The 25,093-nt window shown below is 35.9% G+C and overlaps 2 protein-coding genes across 6 annotated transcripts in view; one reads left to right on the top strand and one right to left on the bottom strand.

The window, feature by feature from the left end:
* ABCA1 (ATP-binding cassette A1) overlaps window positions 1-6,907 on the bottom strand; it is a 42,226-nt gene extending 35,319 nt beyond the window's left edge. The window contains exons 1-8 of one of the 4 annotated variants that reach the window (XR_015172284.1): window positions 6,715-6,907; window positions 6,304-6,383; window positions 6,016-6,187; window positions 5,796-5,878; window positions 5,045-5,261; window positions 4,144-4,364; window positions 3,964-4,024; window positions 2,618-2,704 (exon numbers count right to left, since the gene is read on the bottom strand). Coding sequence is in view for 3 of the 4 variants with exons in the window: in XM_086424410.1 (XP_086280536.1) it covers window positions 2,618-2,704; window positions 3,964-4,024; window positions 4,144-4,364; window positions 5,045-5,261; window positions 5,796-5,878; window positions 6,016-6,187; window positions 6,304-6,383; window positions 6,715-6,801 (1,008 nt within the window). In the remaining variant the exon portion in view is untranslated. Of the gene's footprint in view, window positions 1-2,617; window positions 2,705-3,963; window positions 4,025-4,143; window positions 4,365-5,044; window positions 5,297-5,795; window positions 5,879-6,015; window positions 6,188-6,303; window positions 6,384-6,714 lie in introns of those variants that run through there. The other 3 variants (XM_086424410.1, XM_086424411.1, XM_086424412.1) reach the window with 3 other exon arrangements.
* A 6,395-nt stretch (window positions 6,908-13,302) lies between these two features.
* On the top strand, window positions 13,303-24,573 carry LOC147385213 (uncharacterized). 2 transcript variants are annotated; one of them, XM_086422253.1, is made up of 11 exons: window positions 13,312-16,362; window positions 16,567-16,806; window positions 18,904-19,033; window positions 19,399-19,551; window positions 19,701-19,945; window positions 20,032-20,101; window positions 20,962-21,168; window positions 22,543-22,778; window positions 23,170-23,248; window positions 23,332-23,466; window positions 23,954-24,573. In XM_086422253.1, the coding sequence occupies exons 1-11, from the start codon at window positions 13,529-13,531 to the stop codon at window positions 24,119-24,121; spliced, it is 4,497 nt and encodes a 1,498-aa protein (XP_086278379.1). In that variant the 5' UTR covers window positions 13,312-13,528; the 3' UTR covers window positions 24,122-24,573. The 2 variants fall into 2 exon arrangements, with proteins under 2 accessions (XP_086278380.1, XP_086278379.1); XM_086422254.1 differs by lacking the exons at window positions 20,962-21,168; window positions 22,543-22,778; window positions 23,170-23,248; window positions 23,332-23,466; window positions 23,954-24,573 and adding an exon at window positions 20,737-20,930 and having other exon boundaries at window positions 13,303-16,362.
* The last annotated feature ends 520 nt before the right edge of the window (window positions 24,574-25,093 follow it).

Raw genomic sequence — 25,093 nt, 5'->3', positions numbered from 1 at the left:
AAAAATTGAGATAGGTGGTTGAAAGAGCTAGGTGCCTGCAGAAAGTGTTCCAATGAGCAGATTGCTCAATCCACCAGTACCATGACATCAAGATCCAATATTTGAGGGATATACCCATGCCACCACTTGGTTAAGGGCATAAAAGACATCAATGACTTACCAATGGGAACCGAAGGGGTTCCCAATGTCCGCTTACCAGACAACCTAGACGAAGAAGAATGTGCACCATCTGTGAGATACAGACTAGGTAAAACCATATGTATATCAGTCCCAAGACTACCTAATGTTTCTTAAAACTTAATAAGCCATATCAATAAATTCATCTTTATCGATCAAAAAAAAAACTTAATAAGCCATAATTAGCTAAAGTCAAAATTCCACATTCTTTAATCAAAGCTTGTTGCAGAATCAACCAAAAAACAGTACTCAACTTTATCACAACTGCGTTTGCTGCTATAAGAGTCAAACGTAGTAAATGGATCATCATTAACCTAGTTGAAGGGAGGGTTATTGTGCCGGCCTTAGCCCAAACTTGCAGGTTTAAAGAAGAAGAGCTTTCTTTAGTTTGTTGTTCTAGTTTTTCAGCTAGAACCTTGTAATCTATCATAAATGCTAAGTAATTATATCCCAGGGAAAGAAAAACAAAAAATCAATCCAGCAGTCACACCCATGGAATGCCAGAATCTAACCTGTGTACATGCACAGGTGCTTCCCTTCTTTGGAAGAACTCATACAACATAGTTTAAAAAGTTTAGCATCTGGTCAAATCCCATGAAAAAGAATATGTTCCTTACTTTGGCCTCCCACATCGTAATCAGATGAAAACTACAGATCAAACCCTAAAATTAATTAATTTCAACTTCTAGTCAAAGGCTTGTTTCATGCTTCTTTCTTTTGCCTTTACCTTTTTCCAATTGATAATAAAACAATTGAAGTTAGTTAAACATGATCTTGCTGGAAAACTATTTCTAGAAGACAATTATTGCAACAACAAAAAAAAAAAAAAACACTTGCTCACGTATACCTTTGGCTTTGCCTTCAAGTGTTTGTAATTGAAAACAAAATCTTCCAGATGAACATATCTAAACTCTGAAGGTGCCACCTCAGTTGGGTGATGAAGTCTATGAAAAGACCTAGGATTAAAACCCCACATTCACACTTAAACCCAACCAAGAAAAAAAAAGGAACATATCTAAACTCCTTCAAGGTCAATCGCCAACCAAATATCATTCGAATAACAAACAGACAAAGCTCCATCAGTGTCCTCAAATGATATTCAAAAAACCAATAGTCCTACTCTGCACATACAACAACACAGAATCCTCCACAGCATTTTGCTTCTCACAAAAGACCCTGTTGAACAGGAAAAACATCTACTATGCTCTCGGATGAGCCCAAGCAATAGGAAAAGCACCAAGGCCCCCATTCCATCTCGCACTAAAAGAATAAATTATTAACTCCCTCGTCTTTTGCTTTACACATGATATAACAACTAGAGACTCACAAATTTCTTAGCCCAACATTCTAATTTGCACCTCATCAAATGAAATTTAGTTATCTCCCTCACATCTCACAAAATCCCTCTCTGAATCTGCTTAGTACACTTAGCAATTGAACCAGAAATTTTGAAAAGACATGAAATAAGTCAGAGTGCTAGCAAGACTACTGTTGATCAAGCGATTCTTCCCCCTAAAGAAAGATATATTTTCTTCCAATTTCTCAATATCTGGTCTTGAAATTTCGATAATTGGATCAAAAATCACTTTAGCAATTGAATGCACCTCAATTGGAAGCCTAAATACAAGAGCGTAGACCAGAAAAACTTACAATCCAACCAAGATAACTTGCTCATCCCCTCTCTAATTTTGATTAGGTTGTTTTTCTTTTGCATATTGCTAGTAAATAATGATAGATACCCCCACACCAACTCTAAAGACCTCAATCATCTATGCCTCTTCTGCTCACAAAGTTGTCTACTAAATATCTCAACGACAATAATAAACAGAAGTGAATGGGATCTCCTTGCCTTAATCCTCTAGAGCTTCCAAAGAAATCTTATAATGACCCGTTCCAAAATAAGCCCCAACAAAATTTGGAGCTACACCCTTCAAGATGAAGCTAAAGTTTTTGCCGAAACTTTAGTTAACAAAACAAAAAAGCAAGGCCTGAGTCATGAAAATCTTCTTGTCTGAAACTCTTAGAAGGTTGTCTTGATTGTACACAAACATTTTTTGTTAAAATCAACGTACAATCATCCGAACCTGGAACTTGCTCCCCATCTAAAGCTTTGATAGCTAAGAGAACTTCCTCAACTTTAAATTCCATGTAGATCATATTAATGAACCTGTACTCAGCAATATAGTTATTGGGAAACACAATATTAATCTCCATCCTAAAATCTTAGATTCCCTAATAGTTTTGAGCTTGCCTAGGATCGTGAAATTCTTCATAGTTGTCCTGCCGTAGTGCTAAATATACCACCATGAGACATCAAGACAAGAAGTTAAAACTATAACAGAACAAATGACAAGAAATTTCCAACAATTTTCAATTTATAAAAAGTAAACAAAGACAATAGAGGGAGCAATTAGGTATATGCTAAAAGTGAAACACTTACTTGTATAGAGTAGGTCATAAACCAAGAAAGATAAAATATTTCCTCTTTCAAGCCCATCATGTAAAGGCCTTCTTTAATCTTTTGTTCCTGAGACATCAAAACATCAAAAATGTATTTAACTCAAAAATATGGACTAGACCCAATGATTAATCTTCTTTTGAACAATACAATAGCCATGGTTTAAAATCTTGTAGCTACCATATAGAACAATAAATCTTGCTTGTTGGGAATTGGGATTACAATACAATAATTAGTGGTATTATCAATATATATATATATATATATATATATATTATATATATATATATATTATTAGCAATGTTAGAGTGTGATGATTTTTTGTGAGGATGATCTTCATTTTGTGAATGACTCAATATACGGTTGGGATCGTCCAAAATGTATCCCTATGTATTAATACATATGTATCACTATGAATCCCATTGTGTCCTATGTACCATGCATAATGTTAAGATACAAATGGATAAAGAAAGGAAAAAAAACATTCTTTTTCTTTGATTCTCTTCATTCATGAGCTCTTTTGTCCTAAAACCTCCCCTCCATCACCCTTAGATCCTTTATCAAGGTCCTATAATCATACAGAACATAACAATATGGTATGATACAAAGGGACATCAATCATACCAAAGGTTTTTTGCTTTGGTTATCTTTATCACACTATCCTATGTATCTTAAAGAATGTTACGATACGATACAATATGATACAAAGGGACGTTTGAACATACCAAAGTTTTTTCTTTGGTTCTCTTTATCACACTGTATCCTATGTATCATAACGAATGCTAGGATAGGATAGAAAGGGACGTTTGAACATACCAAAGTTTTTTGCTTTGGTTCTCTCTATTCACCATAACTTTTGATCTAATGCCTCCCTGTTTACCTATCATCTCCAGATCTTTTATCAAGTTTTGAGGATTTCTTCTTTAAGTTATCAGAAAAATGTGAAATTTTCAACAACAAAAAAAGTAAAAATTTCTATAAATCTCAAATGACCCATTGTTCTCTTGGGGAAAATTGGTCAAGGAATTTAAGGGTGTTTTCTATGAGGATTTTCTGTTTAGATGGGATGTTATTTGTAATCAACTCGCCCTGTAGTATTCGGTTTCCGATGGTCAAGTTGTCCTCCCCCTTTTCTTTCCTTTTTCTTAATAAACTTTTACTTATCAAAAAAAAAGTATGGTACTGTCCCACAATAGACCTTGCTTTCCCAACCAAACAATATATATGAGACCAAGATTTTAAACAATGACAATAGCCAAAAAAAGTACACAAAAAAATTCTCAGAAGGAATGTTGGCATGGTATGGTATGCCACACTTTTTATCAAACCTTCTCATATACGGAATAGCTGATCAGACGAGAAATTGGGTAGAGAAATCCTAATAGGTACCTGCTCCTCCCAAATCCAGTTCAGTTAAAATGACTAGTCAAAATGTAGAAGCTAATAAATTAGTTTACCATGGAAATAATTTTAGGCAACTCAAAGTGGAGATTTAAAATTGTACATACAGTACTCCCATAACTCTCTTGATGATGGACTGGAACTCATCGTCAGTGTATGCACGAGTTGGAAATGGAGCAATCCTTATGTTTGAAGGACTAAACTTCATCCAAGGTAGAGGAGAGGTCGTTCCAACTGAATGTAACAACGGTAATTCTCGGTCTTCATTGGCAATGTTATGGCTTTGCTGAGAAGCAAGTATTATGAATGAATCTAAAATCTGCTGCAACTGCAATAAGAACGAAAAGAAAGAATTTGAAATAACTGCCATAAATGTATTAACAAGAGAACAAAAAATATTATTTGATTATATAGACAAAATAGAAGATCCAGACTTACAAAAAGGATATTTATTACAATTAAGAGATTCAATAGAGAAAGAAGAATCAATAGATAAACAATCACCAAATTATAACCTACAAGATATATTTAAAAGATTTGAAAAAACGCCACCAAAAGAGATAACTATCCAAGACTTGCAAAAAGGAATAATACATAAGTGAAACTAACAAGGTTTGATAATAGAATTTATTGCATACATATAGTTGATATGTGCAATATATTTTGCATAAGAATATGCAACAATCTAATGCAGTGAAAAATCTATATCCTATAGGAAAAGAGGTCTATGCTCTCAAATCTTGTTGAACCCAAACGTACTTAATCACTAACGGACGTGGCTTTTTACTCAGACATCTGATCGGGAAGCCGCCAGATGTGTTAAAAAGCTTGTTAAGAGAACTACAACTATTTGACGACCTCCAGGGAAGGTCACAGTGAAGCATAAAGACCATAAAAAAAAGTAACTAACAATAAAGTATTTGCTAATTAGGTTATACATAGCAGAAATATATGAAAAGAATGAAACAAGGAGGAGGGGAGAGAGAGAGAGAGAGAGAGAGTCCATACAGTCAAAAATCCACTGAAGCCATATTGCAAAGTCGGTATACTATTGACACCCAACTCTAAGTCATTGACATATGGCCCATTTGTGTCCATGATGGTTTTGACATCAGGAAATCCTGAGAAAGCCCATGAGTGGTTGAGGCGTATGCTATAGTCAAATAATTGAGGACCTTGTTCATGAAATATTATCGCTCCTTTGATTTTAGGATTCGAACAGTTCCTGGGAAAAAGAGATGCAAATGTCTTTCAGATCACCTGGGCAAAGAGATACAAATGTCCTTCAGATTATCCCACCACAATTACTGACCTTGTACTTCCTTTAAATAAAACAACGGGCATGTTAAAGCAATAATCAAAATCTAAGAAAGGCAATATGATCATTATAAAAAAAAAACAAGCGAATAAGAAAATGAAAAGCAAAGATTTACATGATGGGGGTCAATAACTCTTTTTTATGGGTAATGTCTTCCATCCATATCATATCCATAAACACAACAAAATTGATATTATACAACATGTATAAATAATGTTGATGGGAAGAATGCTCATCACGTCACTTAGCAAAAATACTAAAGAGACATTTTCAAAGTGTCTATATTTCGGTGGAAATCACTGTTCATTTCAACATCCTATAGCTCATCATATAATTCAATTGGCTCATGATAATTGTAGGTAAAATACTGCTAAGTCCTTTCAATGAAAAACATATAAATAAACCTTTGTTTCGTATAAGGGAAATTGCAGAGAAACATACTTGACTTGATTACAAGTACCATAAAGATCTGATCGTATATATGTTTCCATCTCTGGCTCATCTTTGTAAACTCTTGCAACCTCCTGCAAAGAAGAATGCAAAGCAGTTTACGCGTCAAAATTTATTACTAAAAAGTGGATGAGGAAAGGAAATGGGAATCCGTAAGAGTGAAATTAATGAAACAAAAAAGAAGAAATTATAGTATATAAATATGTATTACCTTCAAAAGAGGAAATCTTTGGGATATAACGTTGATCATCGTCCATGTCTCTTCTGTATCGGGTGCGAAAGCAAGATACTCGTCCTTGGCCAACAACGATTCCAAAACCTGCTCGAAACTTGGAGATATATCACCTTTGCCCACTTCCACAAACATCCCTTTTCGAATGTACCTGAATCCGTGTAGCGTGATTATTTTGCAAAAACAACAATAAAAATAATAATAGACCAGCACCGAATTCCCATTCATTCCAATAAACAAGACATGAAAAATGTAAGGAAGGCATACGGTTGTGCCAGGTGAAGCTTCGTATCAACTCTAGTCCTCACCCCTATTAGCATCAGCATCACTACAGTCGGAAGTAAAATCTGCATAGAAACATCAATAAATTATTTCAATTTGTTCTCATCCCTCTGTAACAAAATTTCTTTGTAGAAAAAGACCATTTTTTAGCTAGACATCGGCACAGTACCAAACTTCTTCCTATCAAAATTCCTCGAAAGGGGGAGAAAATTTGATAGTCGAATGGCGATTGAGAATAACAGAAACGAAATAAAATCAAGAATCCACAAAGCAGAACATCATTTTTTCATCAAATCAATCAGGTTAAGTCATCAATTAGCAATCATCTTCATCAAGAAGAAATCAAAACAAGAGGCATGATGAGATTATAATCAAAAGTTCGACTGGATAACTCACCTCAGCACAAGTAATAAAAGGATGGCGAATTTTCAGAAGCCAGTTCTTCCAAAGCATGGCTTTCAACTGTCTTCGAGTTGAACCCATCTTCCTCCTCTCCAAAACCCTAAAACCTCAGAGAGAGAGAGAGACTCAGGGCGATCTTGGAAGAAGAAACCAGTGGCGGGGAAAGTGAGGGCGGAATCCCATTTATTAAGCAAAGACGCATGGTGAATGGTGAGAACGAAAAAAGAAGAGTGGCATCGAAATTATATTCGTGGAGGATGTACTCCTAATAATCAAGCCGTTAGATTTACCTCGAGATATATCACTATTATCCAAACAACTACCCAACTGTCCCAACATTCTTAATTCTGAACTCCGGATTAAATATCCTCCTCGGGTTGCCACAACATGAAGTTCTAAGGGAACTTCGTTTTTCACTGAGTTTCACACTGCGCTGACGAGGAGGTTGCACATAACCATTGATACTTTTACATTCGTATCTCGAGAAAACACATCTATAACCACCAAATCAATCCAATGTGAAAAACGAAGTCCCGATAGGATTTACCTTTTTTATAGCCGCCCAAAATTAGACTATCGAACACAAGTGATAATGACAACTATCCTTAACTTCCAAACTAATATCTCTTAAATTTATCGTCTCTTCTATAATCTCGTAAAAATTAGTTTATAGCGAAGTCAATCAAATTTTTATTTATTGACAAATATTTGACGACTATAAAGATTTTCCTAAAATAATAAATTAAAATTAATAAACCATTGAAACAAAAAATTAAAACTGATTTAAACAGGCACTTATTTCATATTAGTAAACTAAAAATAAGGATTTATGTCTATTTCATTATGTCAGGAAATTATAATTTGCCTGATTGTATTTGGCCGTCAATAGAGAAATTAATTTCCTATGAGAATAAATTTTCCATGTATTCATTTTCTATCTCTTGGGAAGATGATTATTCAACTATACATATAAGAAAATTTGAGCCTCCCATGTTGACTTCCACTCAATCCTACCAATTTCCATTCACTTTCATGGCAAAAAATCAAATATTTTAATTATATTAAGTACTGTAAAAGCCAAATGAGAGACATCTTCCTCTTCATAGAGATGAGGAGTTTAAATTGGCGTGATTAAATTGTTTCATCATTTTAAAGACTAAAGGAATATTACTAAATGAGAAAGAAAAAAGAGTTTTTATATTTATAAATGAAATTAAAGGTGATTGCATTAAACTATGCTAATGGTTGAGCATCAAATTTATGTGTATAAAAGAAAATATGATTGGAAACATATTTGAGAAAATTATTCATTGAACACTAATGAGGGGATTTCTTTCTAAATACCCAAACTTTGGAAGGTAACTTTACTGTCTAATTAGTTTTTTTCTTACTTTTCTTTCTTAATTAATGCCCCCATATCTTTTTTTTTGTTCAATTATTAAGATTGAAGATTCAAATAATCAAATTTGACGATTCAAATCATTGAGATCGATTGACCTTTGATCCAATCGCGATGTCAATGATTATTAAATCATCAATCTCGACATTTAAGCATGAACCATTGAGATCGATTATTAACATTGTCAAAATCAATGATTTAAATATTTGGTCTCAATAAATTGAATGGTCAATCTCAATGAAATGAATCATCAATCTTAGTAATTTGACGACTAATATCTATTTATCCAACTGCATAGTCAAGTAAATGACTTTGAGGATTACAAACATATACGGCAAGGAACGAAAAATTGGGATAGTTCTCTTCTTTCGCTCGAATGACCGAGAAATGGGTGAAAAATGACACATACACATTCCCCCAAGTGGACCCTCCAAAATGATATAATTATTAAAGTCTCTTTGGTTATTTCAAGCTCCAACGTCATTGGACGCTTTTGCATCCAATTAGATAATGACACGTGGCTAAAAAAAATTAGGTTCCTACCGACCAACTATACTCTCGTGAAGACCCGCCATTAATAAAAACGATAGGCATGATCAAAAGATAATATGCGTGGCATACATAAGAGGGTTGGGTCTGTGGGACCTAATCTGTTTCTTTATTGTTTGTTCGATCCGTGTCCGCAATGCGATTGAATATGTTTGCACCATCTTTTTGTCTTCTTGTATAATGAGGCCTGTGGACAATAGCATTCTAGATTCGATTGATTATTGATGCGAATATGCCTTATAAAATAGGAAGAACAATATATTACAACTGATACCATTTAATATCCATCAAACGCACTGTTGTAATAAAAAATAAAAAAATACAATTTTCTTGTAGACCAATTATTATTCTTTTTTTTTTTTACAAGGAATTAATATGACGGTGTGTTTGGAAACATCACCACGAGAGTTGGACTTCCATGAGTTCAACTCTTGAATATGAATAGTGAGAGAGTTTTTTTTTTTTTTTTTTTGACTAAATAGTGAGAGTTAATTATAACTTGAATGTTTGGATGCCTTTGAGAATTATAATAAATTTCAACTTTAATTTTGGGTGACTATGAGAATTGTTTAAAAAAAAAAAAAAATTCAAATTACACATTTTTCTCAAAAATCAAATAAACTCAAAAAAATAATAATAATAATAAGTACTCCATTATAAATTGAGAATAATTACAAGTAACATATAATGAATACAAGAAATAATTAACCCCAAACCTAAATAAAATAGCTCAAGTCCAAACAATACGTTGTCTCCCACTAAAGAAAATTTCAAGATTATCAACTGGATGATATGATTTTAAAGCATTGAGGAGAATAGCCAAATGATGAAACCACGAATTTAGGAATTTGGGGGGATAAATATCTAGGATTTCGATCATTGTAAGTAGAGGGTGAAGGGAACGGTGGAATTGAAATTGACGCCATAAATAGAAAAATAGGGAGAGTTGTGGTGAGAGGGAAAGGTGATGGATTACATTTGCCCAACTTTTGAAAACTCCTGCAGCAGTTAGGGATTTGATGATGTTGCGGAGCTGTTGATCAAATTATATGGAGCATTGGATTGGATGATTGGTTGAGTGTGTGTGAGGCTAGTGTTGAAGTGAAGAGAAAAAGACAGATACGACAAATGTCGATCTTGCTATTATTGAAGATGGGAGAAAGAGAGAGAGAGCTTACTAGATGGTTCAATGATTGAAAAGTTGATGGGTGAGAGAAGCTGATTTGCAGCCTTCACACAAGATTGTTCTCAACTTTCAGCTGTGTGTGTGAAAGTTGAAAAGTCCTCTTTGAAGGTGAACACGAGAGTTGGCTAGTTATAAACTCGCACAAATTACATTCCCCAAACACGTATAAAATAGCAATTGGCGTGAGTTAGCAATTCGCGATGAATTGTTGTTTTCTAATAAAAATAAGATAAGAGTTTGACATTCTTTTTTCCAAGTAATCCATTGTTAATTGACTGTCTCATAGATCCGACCCATCAATACAATATATACATTTGGGAACATGTTTCAAAAACTATGAAATGTTTGGTGAATGACTGATAAGTCAAAAAAAGGTAAAGGTGAGAAGTGGCACATGGTCTAGGACTCATTTTCAAGCTGCATTTGCTCCAAAAAAGAAAAATCTCCGTTCAATATGATGAATCCGAACTCTCTATTTGCCTCTCAGTTTACAAAAATATCAAATAACACTCTAGATTATAAGAGTTTGGATTTGGCAAAGAATTAAGTACCTGTCTTTGTAAGTGCACTTACAATGGCTGGGTTTACAGACAAGAGACAACGCTTAGTGAAATTTGGTACAAGTAAGACAATATTAGCTTCAGCATTGGTTGAACATGAGTATATCTTAAGATTCATTTGTCGTGTAGTGAATTATTTTATATGCAGTACTCGACAATTTCAGGTTGTATTTACCATGTACAGAGGGAGCGTAATAGAAGAGTAGTATTAAAAGACAAAAGAACGATAAGAGAGATGTATTGAGGTTGATAAAAGAGGACATTCCGTTGGCCTGTGATGATGTATAAAAATTGATCAAACATGATTTAGAGTTGTTGCAACAACTTTAAATCATTAAAATTGCAGAGAACGACTGTTGATTCTCTAAAAACTAAATGTCTTGTAGCTGATTTAAGAACCAAATATATTTCCTTCCTAGGGATTGACAAAGTTACTCAAATTTGTATAGACGGATTCAGTCCGAACCAAGGAGATTCAGCCTCCTCGATGAACCAACCATCTTCATTACACCATAAGGAGGTTCAACTCCCCTATGGGACCTAACCCTCATCACTCAAACTTAAAGGGGGTTTGGTCTCCCTACGTGGGTCGACCCCTCTCTTTCCAAACCCTTGGGTGGTTTGGCGCCCTATGGGAGTCGACCCCTATTTCTGTCAAACCTTAGGTGGTTCGGTCTTCTCAAAGAACCCACCTCTTTCTCTCTTAAAAACCTCAAGTGGTTCGGCCTCCTCAAAGAACTGACCCTTCATTCAGTCAAACCTTAAGTGGTTCAGGCTCTCCATAGAGCCAACCTTTCTCGTTTACAACGTAAGTGGTTCGGGCTCCCTATAAGAGTTAACTCTCCTCTCTTTAAAATCTTAAGAGGTTTGGTCTCCCCATGGAGTCGACCCCCTTTCACTTACACGGTAGGTGGTTTAGCCTCCCTATAAGAGTCAACCCTTCTACAAAGCCTCATGAGTGGTTCAGCCTCACACTTTGGAGCCAACCCTTATCTCAATCACTTAAGTGATCCTCACGGGAGTCAACTCCCCTTGTATCATCATTAAAAAGTGTCATCCCCTTGGAAATTACTCTAAGGAGATTGATACTTAACAAGAATTGTGTAAAGTTACCTAAGTAGCAATAAAACAATATGCTACTACCAATCGTCGCATCTCAAATAAAGCTATCTAAGTAATAAATTTCACTACAATGAACTCAATCGCCAACATAAAACAATTATCGTGCTCGAAATAATTTATAAACACATAACTCAATCGAATCAACTCGAGAAATTGAATAGTCATCAAGTTAAAAGCAGTTACATAATTAAGGTCACCCCTTATGTAAGTTACAAGAATCATTAGGAGTGAGTTTCAACATCATCAAAGCATCGTGGGTATCTAATAATATAAATGTTATATAATCATTGGGAGTGGTTACAATACAATTAAATGTATCTCATTAATAAGGTAACTCTATAAATGGAGAGACTTCTCACATTCAAAACCTCAAGGTACTATTCACACAAAAAATCTCTTTACTTTAATTATTTTCTTTTTACTATGCAATTTTCATCAAATACTCACTTGATTGTTGGAGACTCATTGGTCAGCATCACACCGATGTTTTTTCAGGTGATGATTAATTGAAAGATGACTAGGAAAAGGAGTCCATCAAAGAAGATGATCAGGGTTAACATTTATCGCGACGTGGAGTTCAAAGATTGAAGCATCAAAAGAAACACAAATCTCGATGTGTGGAGATCCGAAAAATCTCCTACGGACGACACCGCCTAAAGGAGTATTAACATTAAATACATATAATTCATTGTCTAATCAAAGAATAGGGTTTGGATTTATTGGAAAGAATTCGCAAAGGGCATCTTACATTTGGAGGATTCAAGTCAACATAGGAGAGTGATATCATAGCTATTGAACTTCAAGCAATAGAAGATCTTAAAACAATTGAATTTCAAGGGTAGACAAGAGTATTGATTTCAATGGATTCAGAATTTTGGCCAAAAATTTAGATTCATAAGTGGAGACAATTTAAAGTGTGCTCATTTGATTTATTTTTAGCCAAAAATTTAGATTCATAAGTGGAGACAATTTAAAGTGTGCTCATTTGATTTATTTTTAGTATCCAAAGGTTATTTTTTGATTTTGGCAAAATTAAAAGAGGTGATGAGATGGTATTTGTGGTACTTTAAGGGATTTAAAAATAAAGGTTTTACTAACTGGGCTATCAAGCTATGACCTTAAAGTTAGGAGGTATTTGTAAAGAGACCATCCCACAGGGACCATTGAGCATTTTCTCTTAAAAAGAAGTGTTTTTCATGAGTAATGTCTAACCTCAATATTTGAAATTTCAGGGCACTAAAATACAATAGTTGTAAAAACTCAATCAAATTATTTTTGCCGCAAAAGTCCACCAAGCTTTAGAGCAAATGTCCTTGTGGTTAGTGGGGCGCAAGGCTCTCTCCTTTTTATTTGCTATGCTTTCCTGTAGTCTCTTTCCTTCTTAAGACGTCAAGGCCAGTAGAGAGAAATTTGGTGTATCTTCAATCTTTGAAATTGAATTCATTACATTTCCACCTCTCCTTCTCCCCATCTGTTTCCTCCTCCCTTTACTTCGTTGGTTTTCTTTTTAATCCCTTTATTTATTTCGTTAGTTTCCTTCTCCATTTTTTATTATTAATTAATAATAATAATAATAATTATTATTATTATTATATTTTACGAACAACTCTGTTTTAATAAATTTTAAAGGTTATTTTTTTTATCTCTTTAATCCTTTTTGGTGTGCGTAATTTAACGATTAGGTGTGTTATAATAAAAAGGCCGGGTGGTGCAGAAGGAAATTCTCTAGAACTATTGAACTGAAGGGGAAAAATAAAACAGTAACTAAAACAAAACGAAACGTGAAGAGCAAGAGTTCTCTGTCGTTCCTTCAGAAGCAAGGAAACCAATTAAGATACAGAAGTATCAATCCAAAAGAGAGAGAGAGAGAGAGAGAGAGAGAGAGGGAAAAATTGGATGAACCATCTTCAATCCACAGACCCATCTCGGCAGCTAGTCGTCGAGTACCCAACTCAATCCACAGCCATGCATTTTCATGGCTTCTAGCTTCATATGTTGCCGGCCCTAGTAGATTTCAGAACTTCGTCTTCCACTTCACAAATGCAAGCAAAACGATCATCTCTACAAAACCCTAACCCTAAAAGTAAGTCCACTTCTCCTCCTATCTTCTTCGACTCCACTGGTTTTTCTTCAAAAAATCTCTCTTCCTCCGAACAGCAACAACAAAGGTCTTCGATTCCGAATGCAAATGAAGGAAATTTCGGCCATTGTTTCGTTTCCCCTTCGATGCCTCGCATGGGTTCTGAAAAGCCCATTGTGAGTCCGCCACCAGGTCTTACAAAGCCGCGGCTCGTGAAGCTGAGAAAACACTTCGTTTCTCACCAAGGGCGATCGACTCATTTCTCAGAGAGTCAGGTAGATTCAGGTTTCAATCCGTTTCGTCCAGTTTCTGAGACTAAAGGTTCAACTAGTTCTGATGCTCCGGGTGTCTTCGAGTTTGGGAAATCGAAGGATTCAGGTTTTGTATTTGGAGCTAACTGGAGAAGTTCTACCCCAAATTCGAATTCGAAAACAAGTGGGTTTAGCGATAATGTGGGGAAATCACTTCCCCCAGATGAGTCGAGGAAGTTGAATATTGATCGTGGAATGGAGTTTCAGAGTAGTACAAAAGATGCTTATTTTAGTACTGGCGAGAGAGTCAATTTGAAATTGGGTGAGTTTTCTGAAGAGGATGCTTTTGTATTTGGAAGTAGCTTTAGTCAGAGTAATTCGGTCTTAAATTCGAACTCAAAAACAAGTGGGTTCAGTGAAAGTGCGGGGAAATCACTTCCAGTTCCAGATGAGACGAGGACGTTTAGTATTGGAAGTAGAAGGGAGTTTCAGAGTGCGAAAGATGGGTTGATTAGTACTGGGGAGAAGGTCAAGGTTTCAAAAAATGGTGTTTTTGTATTTGGAAATAGCGGTAAGAAAAGTTATGGATTAGACGGTAACACATCATCTAAGCTACAAGATGAGATGAAAAAGTTGAACATAGAAAGTTCTGAGGATGGAGGCAATGCTGAGAAGACTAAAGAAACTAAATTTAGCTGTGACACCGATGATACAAATACTTTCATATTTGAAAGCCGGAATAATATAGCTGGTTCTTTTGGGAGAAGCACGAGATCTAAGTTCCCAGAAGAGATTAAGAAATTAGACGTTGGTAAGACTAAAGACTCTAGTCTTAGCTCGAAGGCCAATGATAAGAGTACTTTTGTCTTTGGAACTAGTAATGACACAATTGCTTCCGCGGGTCAAAGCTCGGTATCCACAATGCCTAATGAGATGAGGAATTTGAATGTAGAAAATTTTGGGTATGGTGGAGTTGAGAAGACAAAAGGTTCTAAATGCCAGGTCAATACTGACCCATCTATTTTTGGAAGTAATAAGAACATGGCTGGTTCTAATGGCAGAAACACAGTTAATGCACTCCCTGATGAGATGAAAATTTTGAATATTGGGAGCAAAATTGGAGAGAATTGTGGTTGCCCAAACATGGGTTTCACTGCTTCTAAAATTTATGTGAAAGATGAGCAAAATGGTAATTCGATGGACAAGATTTTCCACAATCAATCTGCTGGTGGTGCTATGCACCCACCATTCACTTTCCAGGCAGGGATGCAAGGTAAAAGCTTGGGTGTGGACCCAGTTCGTCCTTTCCAACGTACCGATCATGCTGAGCCTAATGAAGCTTCAGTGTCAGCATCATCATTCTCATCTGCTGGCCCTGGCTTCCACACAGTTGGGAATGGTTTTGAAACACCTTATGATGATAGTACTGAAAAGAAGGCTGGTTTTAGTTTTACAAGCATACATGGACTGGGGAAACTGCATAGAGCGGACCTTAGAACAACAAAACAAGATGCTTCATGTTCTTCTACGGGGAACCTATTTGCTGAGGGGTTAAACCCAAAGTTGGAATTCTGTGCAAAGAGAGGTGTTAAGAATACGCGGTCAAAGAAAGGAGGGAGAGGAAAGTGGAGGCAATCTGCCCCAGTCCACAGAAAGTCTCTTCCAAGGAAGAACAGCTCCCAAGAAAACTCGGAATCTTCTGGCTGTTATTCGCCCATGGATTTTTCTCCTTACCATGAAACTTTAGCAGCTGATCAGTGTTCGAGAGAAACTTCTTTGGCTTCGGATGATCCCTTCCACTTTGATGCAAACTCTGTATCAACTGATGCACATCCTTCGGATTTTATAGATGCAACATATGGAGAAGATATCAGTGAAAAGAATCCAAAATACAGAGATTTAAATAAAGAACGATCTGCGTATCAATTTGAGAGAGGCGTTGGTGCCACCCAATGTCCTTTAAAGGAGTTTACGTCTGGAACTGAAACTGAATGTCTCAGGTCCAAAAATGAGAAAGTGGACACTAAAAAAAGTGATACTAGCGTTGCTGCAGCAGAAGGTGAATCTGGTTTCTGCTCAAATATAGAGAAGCAAGCAAGTGACGGCCCGACAGGTTTTTGTTTTGGTTCAACTTCAGAAGATTTTAGTAACATCAACTTCAACTTCGCTGCCCCATCCTCTGCTCAAGGGCAGTTATCAGCACCAAAGCGCCATTACAGAAAGAAAAATCGAAAGAAAGTTGCTCAAGATTCACATAGCTCTACTTCAAATGCAAAAATTCAGTTGACGTCTACCACTGTTCAGGTTTTCCCAATCACTATTAGTTCTTTGCTTTTGAGCCCTGGGCAAGTTAAGGAAGGAGATTCATCTACTTCTCAAAGCAAAGGAAGGAGTACCTTTGAAGGAGATAAAGAACTGGAGGTCAAGCAAGGGTCTATCTCCACAGCTGCTGCGACTTCTGCCATTCAGGAAGCCTGTGAAAAATGGCGACTCAGGTGCATGATGTGTATATCTAATTAGCTTTTGATAATGTTTTACTTTGAATTCAAAAGGATGTGCTTTCTAGGTATCCTTATTTTAGATTTTGCCGGCTGGTTAATTTGATCACATGGCGGTGCTTTCCAGTTCTTGTACCTGTTGTTTTGAAGATCATTGTTTTGTTAATCATGTTTGAAATTGATCAATTTGATTTACATCAGGGGAAACCAAGCTTATGCAAAGGGGAATTTATCTAAAGCCGAGGATTACTATACATGTGGGGTCAATTGTGTCCCTCCAAACGAGACATCTAAAAGGTGCATTAAGGCTTTGGTGCTTTGCTATAGTAACCGTGCAGCGACACGCATGTCTCTTGGAAGAATGAGAGAAGCACTAGTGGACTGTAAAATGGCTGGGGCAATAGATCCTAACTTTCTCAAGGTTCAAGTGAGAGCTGCAAAGTAAGGGCTTTCATTTGGTTATTATCTTCAATGATTTTTATTTACCAATGGTTTTAAGTCATTGTGCATTTTCCACAACTGGTTAAGTTTGACTCATCCTTGAACTTGTTTATTGCTAGCAACAATTTGTGTTTGGGTCATGTAATTTGCTTTGGTTTGGGGGATAATGTCATATGTGTTTGGAGTAGAGTTCAGTGGTATTATGTATAATGAAAAGAGGTGTCATAGGTTATTTGCTCTTGGTTTCTTGCAATGTGCTGAACATGCACAAGTTTGAAAAAAATTATCTAACATTCTAATCTTCTTCAAAAAAGTAGATCTGGGAATATATTGAGAAGATGATCCATTGGATTCTATTTATTGATGTAAACCCCTTTATTCGGACCTATAAAAAAACACTACTTTATAAGGCTTGGGATTGGCACTGTTGTGTATGAGAAAAACTACACGAGATTCCATTCCTCTTTATAATTTCTAAACAAATATATATTTCCTAATATGTGTTATAGAAAAAATACATTTCCCAATATTTCCAAATTTCTTTAATTTTTTACCAACTTTACCTTTTTCTTTTGATGATCCGTGCATTGTTGAGGGCCGAAACATAGTTTGATTTAAATATTTTGGAGTTTAAACCTTTCATTATGATGGTTTTCTCTTGATGCATACCAAAGTATTAGGTCTTCTAAATCACACAACTGAAGATTAAAGATCAAATTAGAAGTCACAAAGAAGAAATGCCTGAAAAGTATGTCAAGGTTCTCAAATCCTGTTGCACTTAGATATTGTTATTTTTTATGAGGCATAAACTTTTACTCAAAAGTTTCAATTAAGAAGCCATTAGATGCATTAAAAGTTTATTCTTATATTTATAACAACTTTTCCACAACTCATGTAGAGATTCCAATGTTTTGGGAAGAGAGAAGGTTCATTTTTGGGATCAGTGTTGATGTGGCATCTTACTGCTTAAGGAGCAATTCTCATCTTTCTTTGCCATATTAAAAAAGAAGATGATGATATTACAAGTTTCATGTTGTTAGAAAAGAGACTGAGACTTAGGTTTTAGAAGAGCATTTAATGATTGGGAAGTGGATCTTATTTCTAGTCTGTGTGTGTGTGTCCCTTGCATCGCAATCAACTAGGAGGATGGGGAAGACTGTTTGGTTTGGGGTGGCAGCTAAGACAGGATTTTTGTTGTTAGATCCTTTAATCAATATCTCTCTACCACTATGGCGTTTTCAATTCATTCAATTGGCATACAGGAGCCATAAATCCCTTCAAAAATGTCCCCCTTCATATGATTAGCTGCCTGGAATGGAATTCTTACAATGGACAATGCCATTTGTATAGGCATCATCTCAACAAAACTTCTGTCATTTATGTAAGTCCGATGGGGAGGCCGTGGATCACCTTCTCCTTCATTGTTCTTTCGCTAGGGAAGTGTGGTCTCACATTCTCTATCCTTTTCAAATCTCATGTTGCTTTATCATATTAATTGCCCCCTTGTTTGGGGGATGGCAAAGTATGGGCTCCATTTTGGTGCTTCAAGGAGAATCTTGGGGTCATAAATTCCATTTAGGTAGGTCTACTCAACCCCATTTAGGTAGGTCTACTCAACCTCTTTCGTGTTGTAAATATGTTGCTTTTTCTTGATAAAAATCTCAATCTTTTACTAATAAAAAAATGGTTGTTATGGGTTGTATCTAGGCATAAATAGTACAGGATGTGCTATTTTTGAACTTGTGGACATGACTTCACAAGTGTCGGAGGTTTCAGACTTGTGCATGTGTAATTCCTTAGTGAATATAATGGCTATTGACCCACTTAAAGGAAAATTTTGGATAGTTGTGAAGATTCAGTCAATAAGTCGTCATTTTCATCTTTATAAATTTGTTGTATCATGTTATTGGTTGGCATGCTTGTTTCCTATTTTGTGAACTTCTTGTACCATGTAGGTAATTGGCATGATTGTTCCCTGTTTTGCATATGGATCATATTAGGGTGCTAATTACAGCTCAAACCACTTTAGTTTTGGTTGCTAATTAACAATTGAAAATATTTTTATATCTTATCTAATTCATGCAATGCTTTTTCCAGTTGCTATCTTGCACTTGGAGAAATTGAAGATGCATTAAAATATTTCAAGAAGTGCTTGGAATCAGGAGGTGATCTATGCTTGGACCAAAAAATAGTAATAGAAGCTTCTGACGGTCTTAAGAAAGCTCAGGTGTTAAATTTGTTTTCTTTTATTATCATAATGTTTATCTTGTCATTATTTCCTTGGACTTCAGATTGACATTTAAAATTCTCCTTGTCTTAGTGGAGTGCATGATTTTTTCCACTCGCATATTGTTGGGAGGCTTATTTAGTTACCAAGGACAAAATGTCAAGTCATTCAAGTTTTCTAATTCCACTTTTTACTGTCAATAGGCCTACTGTGTTACTGCTATTGTAAGCTTTTCTTGGCAATGAATGTGTTTCTGTGCTTTGGAGATTCTTTAGTTTTACTTTTGTCTTTTTGCTGGTAATGGTGAAGACTTCGTTGATGTAATCGGTGGTGCAGTGACTAATTTCGTGTTTTTTGTCTGCCAGAAAGTGGCTCAGTATGTCAATCATTCTGCTGAGCTTTTGCAGCAGAGAACATCTAATGATGCGAAAAGTGCACTGCAAATAATTGCCGAGGCTCTATCAATAAGTCCATACTCAGACAAATTGGTTGAAATGAAGGCAGAGGCTCTCTTAGTGGTCTGTGCTTGTCCATACGATCTGCCATTCTTTAAATTTCACAATTACTCTTGGAGTTAATAATCTGCTATTCTTTCAAGCATTCGTTTCGTACACCTAAAAATCTGCTCTTGACACTGCCCAACTTTTTTTCTTCTTCTATGTAATAGCTCCGGAAGTACGAAGAGGTGGTTCAGCTGTGCAAGCAGAGTCTTGATTCTGCAGATAAAAGTTCTGCTTCAATAAATACTGATGTCCAGCTAGAAAGTTTGGATTGTTCTGAAAGCCTTAAGAACTCTCCTGCAAAGCTTTGGTGCTGGTACCTGATTTCTAAGGCGTATTTTTATCTAGGAAGGCTTGAGGATGCTCTTGATTCTCTTGAGAAGCTAGAGCAACTGGGGTGTGTCACAGAAAAGTAATATACACTTCATTTTTTTTTTTATTGATTTCAGCAGGATGGTCTTTTGGTCTTTCTTTCTAATGCTAATGCAACTTATCCAGCTGTGGTAGCAAGACTCGAGAGTCATTTATTTCCTTCGCAGTTACTGTGCGTGATCTATTACACCACAAGGTATCCTGGTTCAGAACATTTATTTTCTTCATGTGCTTAGTAACATTTTTAATTGCTATTCAAACTATTGTGGTTTAATTGGGTATCAACACATTATCTTTATTTTTAGTCTTGATTCTTAAATTTTCACTTCATGCTTGGGAGCCATATCTTGTGTGTGCACTCTGGAACTTACTCATAGGTGATATTCTTCATTATATTCATGGTTAAGGATGGAGAACGAAAAGATTGGGGATGATATAGGGATTAATGATTTGCAAACTTTGGTTCTTTTGCATCATTTTTTCTTGTCATGGAATGTGATTTGCATCCCGCCCTAAAAACTCGGGGCTAAGTTATCCCTATGCAATGATAGACACGGGGATTGGGTATATACAAGGTTTTACATTTCATTCATATATGGGTAGGCACAGAAATGAAAATGTTCTCATTACTGTGTAAATGTTGCATTTTTTTTCTTTGTTGCAGTTATGGAAATATTGTTCAAACATTCTTTCAATGATAATTTATCTACAGGCTACTAAGTGATCCACCATAAAAATTATACTGGTGTGGTGTCATGTTACTATGATTGATGACACTTATTGTGAGACAGCATATACGTACTTATGTAGCACTATATTATTCTCCTGCAGCATGCCAGTCACGTAACTATGGTGATCTGGGTGGCATTTCAGAGATCTTATTGGGCTTACATATAATATCTCATGCCTCGTCGCACGAGACCAAAATTTACCCATCCACACAAGCATTTGAGATTTTCCACCATCCATATTTTAGTAGTTATTTAGTTTTGCAATTTACAGTCAGCCTTAACTTCTTGGAGATCCTTATAATGGTTCTTTTTTCCCTTGATTAAGGCTGCAGGAAATGAAGCATTTCAAGCAGGAAGGCATTTGGAAGCAGTTGAGCATTATACTGCTGCTTTATCATGCAGTGTTGACTCGCATCCTTTTGCTGCAATCTGTTTTTGCAATCGTGCTGCTGCACACCAAGCTTTGGGTCTGATTTCCGATGCCATTGCAGATTGCAGCCTTGCAATAGCTCTTGAAAGAAATTACTCAAAGGTTTGCGGCAACATTATCTACTTCGAGTAACACATAGTTATGTCTATCCTGATTTTTTTTCCAGACGGAAATTTGATCTTAGGAAGCACATGAACTGCATGCTTTCAAAAAATATGTTAAATATTAAAAATATATAAGCTTATACTTCAGTTCTTAGGTGGTAATTGTTTAAAAAAAATACTAATTCAAGTCGTAGACTCTGAACCATAAACTAAAGGAAGGTAATACCTGATGAAAAATTATATATCTTGGACGCATCTGGTCTATTTTTCGTTATTTGATGTATCTTGTTATTTGTGCTGCCTAAAAAAAAGACAAGACTTGAGTTATCAATCAGAAAAGTGTAAGACAATTTGAATGAATTAATAAATTCACATAATGCGGTTAAGGTTGAAATCAGATTAAATGAACTACATCTGAAATGGAGCAACTGCCTAACACATCCCTCACAGAATGACACGAAAAGAATCACACCCCCCCCCACTTGAAGAAGGGACATAATCTCCACTTTGTTTGAATTCACCATCCCCACAAAATATATTAATCTAACATTCCCCAATATTATTTCTAAAACACCCCCAATATTAGGAGACATGAATATATTAGAAATTAGAGGCATAAAGTGATTTTTTATTTGTATTTGTCATATGCTTTCTTAGATAAGGTTTATGACAGTTGTAAAGAGTAGAAAACTTAGGTTTCTTAGTGGAAGCCACCTTATATTTCTGCGTATTTCAACTCATGAATCAAATAGATCAGGGATTTAGTTTCTCTAAGATTATCTTCTCAAAGGACAGACTGGGTTGAATTTTCAAATGTAGAAGAATAGTAGCACGAGAATGAGGGCTCTGAAGGTGTTCTTGCGTCAGTTTGGTTCCAAGACTGACATTTTCTTGCGAGTGCGGAAGCATTTGGATGGGATTTTTGAGTTGGGTGAGGAGAAGCTAACACCATTTTAACATAAAGGCGAAGTCAATTGTAGGATTATGAATACTCTTCCTATTGCCAATCCCCCCTTTTACTCTACCGTTTTCATCATTATTTCCCCTGTTCTTACTGGCAATCTGATGCCACCCAAGTTTCTAGGGTTGCCTCTTTAATGTTGAAATTAGTTTCTTTTCTGTTGCATCTGAAATAAAAGCATTAACTTTAGTAATACGTTTGCCACTTGTATGTGTCATGTTAAGGTAGTTTTGCAAACTTCTTTATGGTATGGTTGTATTTTTCTTGACGTAGTGATTCATGACCATTCTTTCAGTTTGTCTTAATGTCTACAAGTTCTTTTACAAGATTTCTGGAGAGCCTTCACTTGATATCATACTGACATCCCTTTATTGATGACTTTTGCATTCCAATTGCCCTTATATTTTGCAGGCTGTTTCTAGAAGAGCTACTTTACATGAGATGATTAGAGACTACAGGAAAGCAACAAGTGATCTTCAGATACTTATCTCTCTTCTTAAAAAGCAACCAGAGGATAAGACCAACGAGTCTCACATATTAGCTAGTTCAGCTAGCACTGTGAATGATCTAAGAAAAGCTCGTTTGCGACTTTCCACAGTGGAAAAAGAAGCCAAGAAAGAAATTCCCTTGAATATGTATCTGATTTTGTAAGTATTTCTGTTAAATTGAATTCCTTGACTATGGATGAGCATCTTGTATATTTTGTTTTGTTTGTGTTTTGCTTCTTGTAAGATGGCCCACCTTGGCTGCTGTTTCCTTTTTTGTTTCTTTATCATTAAAATCTTTTGCCTACACAAAAAAATTGTGGACATTCATAGTTGTAGACAACCAGTACTGGGAACCGTAATGCAATAAGTAAAGCAATTAAAGGAAATCATGGTATTGAAGAAAAAATGATTTTTTGTTCGTGCAAGAGCAGCCTCACTGTTCATCATTATCCTCTTGAAAGTTTTGTTTTTGGCGTCTCATTTCTTTTTATTTTGCTGAGTGAGAATGGTCTTATGATAAACCGTTTGCTCTTTATAAATTTCAATGCAGAGGAATTGAACCATCTGCCACGGCAGCAGACATCAAGAAGGCCTACCGCAAAGCAGCTCTCAGACATCATCCAGACAAGGTATTAAGCCTATCGTATCTGCTGCATAAATTCGACTCATTGACTTTGTGACATTTTATTGCTCAACAAGTTGTGTGGTGTAGGCTGGTCAATTCTTGGCAAGAGGTGAGAATGTAGATGGACTGTGGAAGGAAGTCACTGAAGAGGTCCACAAGGAAGCTGACAGGCTTTTTAAAATGATTGGAGAGGCATATGGAGAACTTTCGGACTCTGCCAAGGTCTGCAACTCATAAATGTGTATTATCCATGATTGTGGTTCATACTTCTCAAGTTTTATACGTAGTTTAGGGTGGTTATTGTTCTTCTGAAATATTTCTATTGCCCCATGTCAACTGTCTTACTCACCTTCTGTTAAGTCATTTTGGTCATCAAATTTCCCAAAATTTTTATGGATGTCGATGTCTTCATGCTTTGCTTCATTCCTTAAATTATCACTTGTGGTGTCAAAACTACATCTAACTCTATTCAGAGGCCCGTAAATTCTCGGCATCCTTCTAACCCTTTGTGTCTATCCTATAGTGAAAAATGAAATGGAAAAAAAGAAGAAAAAACCCTCACTGCATTTACTCAAGGTCTTGAGCCTGGTTTAATACCTGTAATATTAGCTTCTTATCACCAACTGATCAGATCATTCCCTGTTGTAATGTTTTGTAAAATGAGCCACTTTTGGTCTTAGCATTGATCCATTGTTTTCTGTTTATATAGCGTTCACAGTATGATTCTGAAGAGGAGATGAGGAATGCTCAGAAGAAACGCAATGAAAGCAGCATGTCAAGACCTTCAGACGATCATGACTATTTTCCATTTGGAAGACGTAGTAGGAGGCAGTGGCCAGATATGTGGAAATATTATGGAGACCACGGTTTCCGATGATCAAAAGCTACCTGATCACATTGGTTTTATTGACAAATTTGTGCTAAGTTATATTATCTATTGGTAGTCTTCTAGCTTGGGTCATCAATTCAGGCCTTGGCTATCTATATCAAAGCAGCTTTACCTTTCTAAGTTTCAGCCAATGGACAACCAGTACATCAGTCGTAGAACGGGTGATATAGTTGCAGGCAGAGAGTTTGCAGATGCTGAAAAGCTTGAAAATATCGATTTTGAAGAGTTTGACAGATTGTGCTCCCTTGAAAGTGTTTTCTATCACAGTTATTGAGCAATATGTACAGACATAGAGAGTGAAAGGTTTTACTGTAGCGAGAAAAGCCTGAAACCTCAACCATTTACGGGTTCTTGAAAGAATAATAGGAGTTGTACCTCAGGTTGGGGGAGAAGAGATACAAGGACAAGGACAATCAAATATATAAATCATGTTCTTTTAAGGCTCATGCGTTAAATCATGAAAATGCTTTGCTCTTGTTGAACGATGAAATAAGATAGTTTTTCTCAATTAAGTAGCATTAAAAAAAAAAAAAAAAATTCTTGGTACGTTTTCTGGAAAGAAATAGAGCGGTGGTATTAATTGGGGTCTGTCTGCCTATAGGCTGTGGCCTAGTCCGACTGCATTTGGGCATGGACTAAACAATTCTTAAGCCATTCCGATTTGTTCTACATTATCCTAAACATTTAATTGATTTTATTTTATTTATACTTCAAATAACCATAAATTGTTCTACATATACCATTTATTAACTACAAAAATAATTTTACAGAAGGAAAAACTTGATCACATTTTGGTCTTGGTGTTCACCTGCAAAAAAATGGAGGATGGGGGTAAGAAAGTAATTGTAGATGTTTTGGGGGGTTTTATGAAGGGGTCGTGCCTACTAAGAAGGATGATTGTAAGATTGGGAAGAGGTGGGGTTGAGTTTATTAGATATACGTGCTTAATAACATACATGT

Source organism: Akebia trifoliata, chromosome 14, assembly GCF_017979445.1.
Source record: "Akebia trifoliata isolate Shusen 1 chromosome 14, ASM1797944v1, whole genome shotgun sequence".
Taxonomy (NCBI): Eukaryota; Viridiplantae; Streptophyta; class Magnoliopsida; order Ranunculales; family Lardizabalaceae; genus Akebia; species Akebia trifoliata.
The sequence above is the reverse complement of the archived record's forward strand: the minus strand, read 5'-3'. Positions and strand labels throughout refer to the sequence as shown.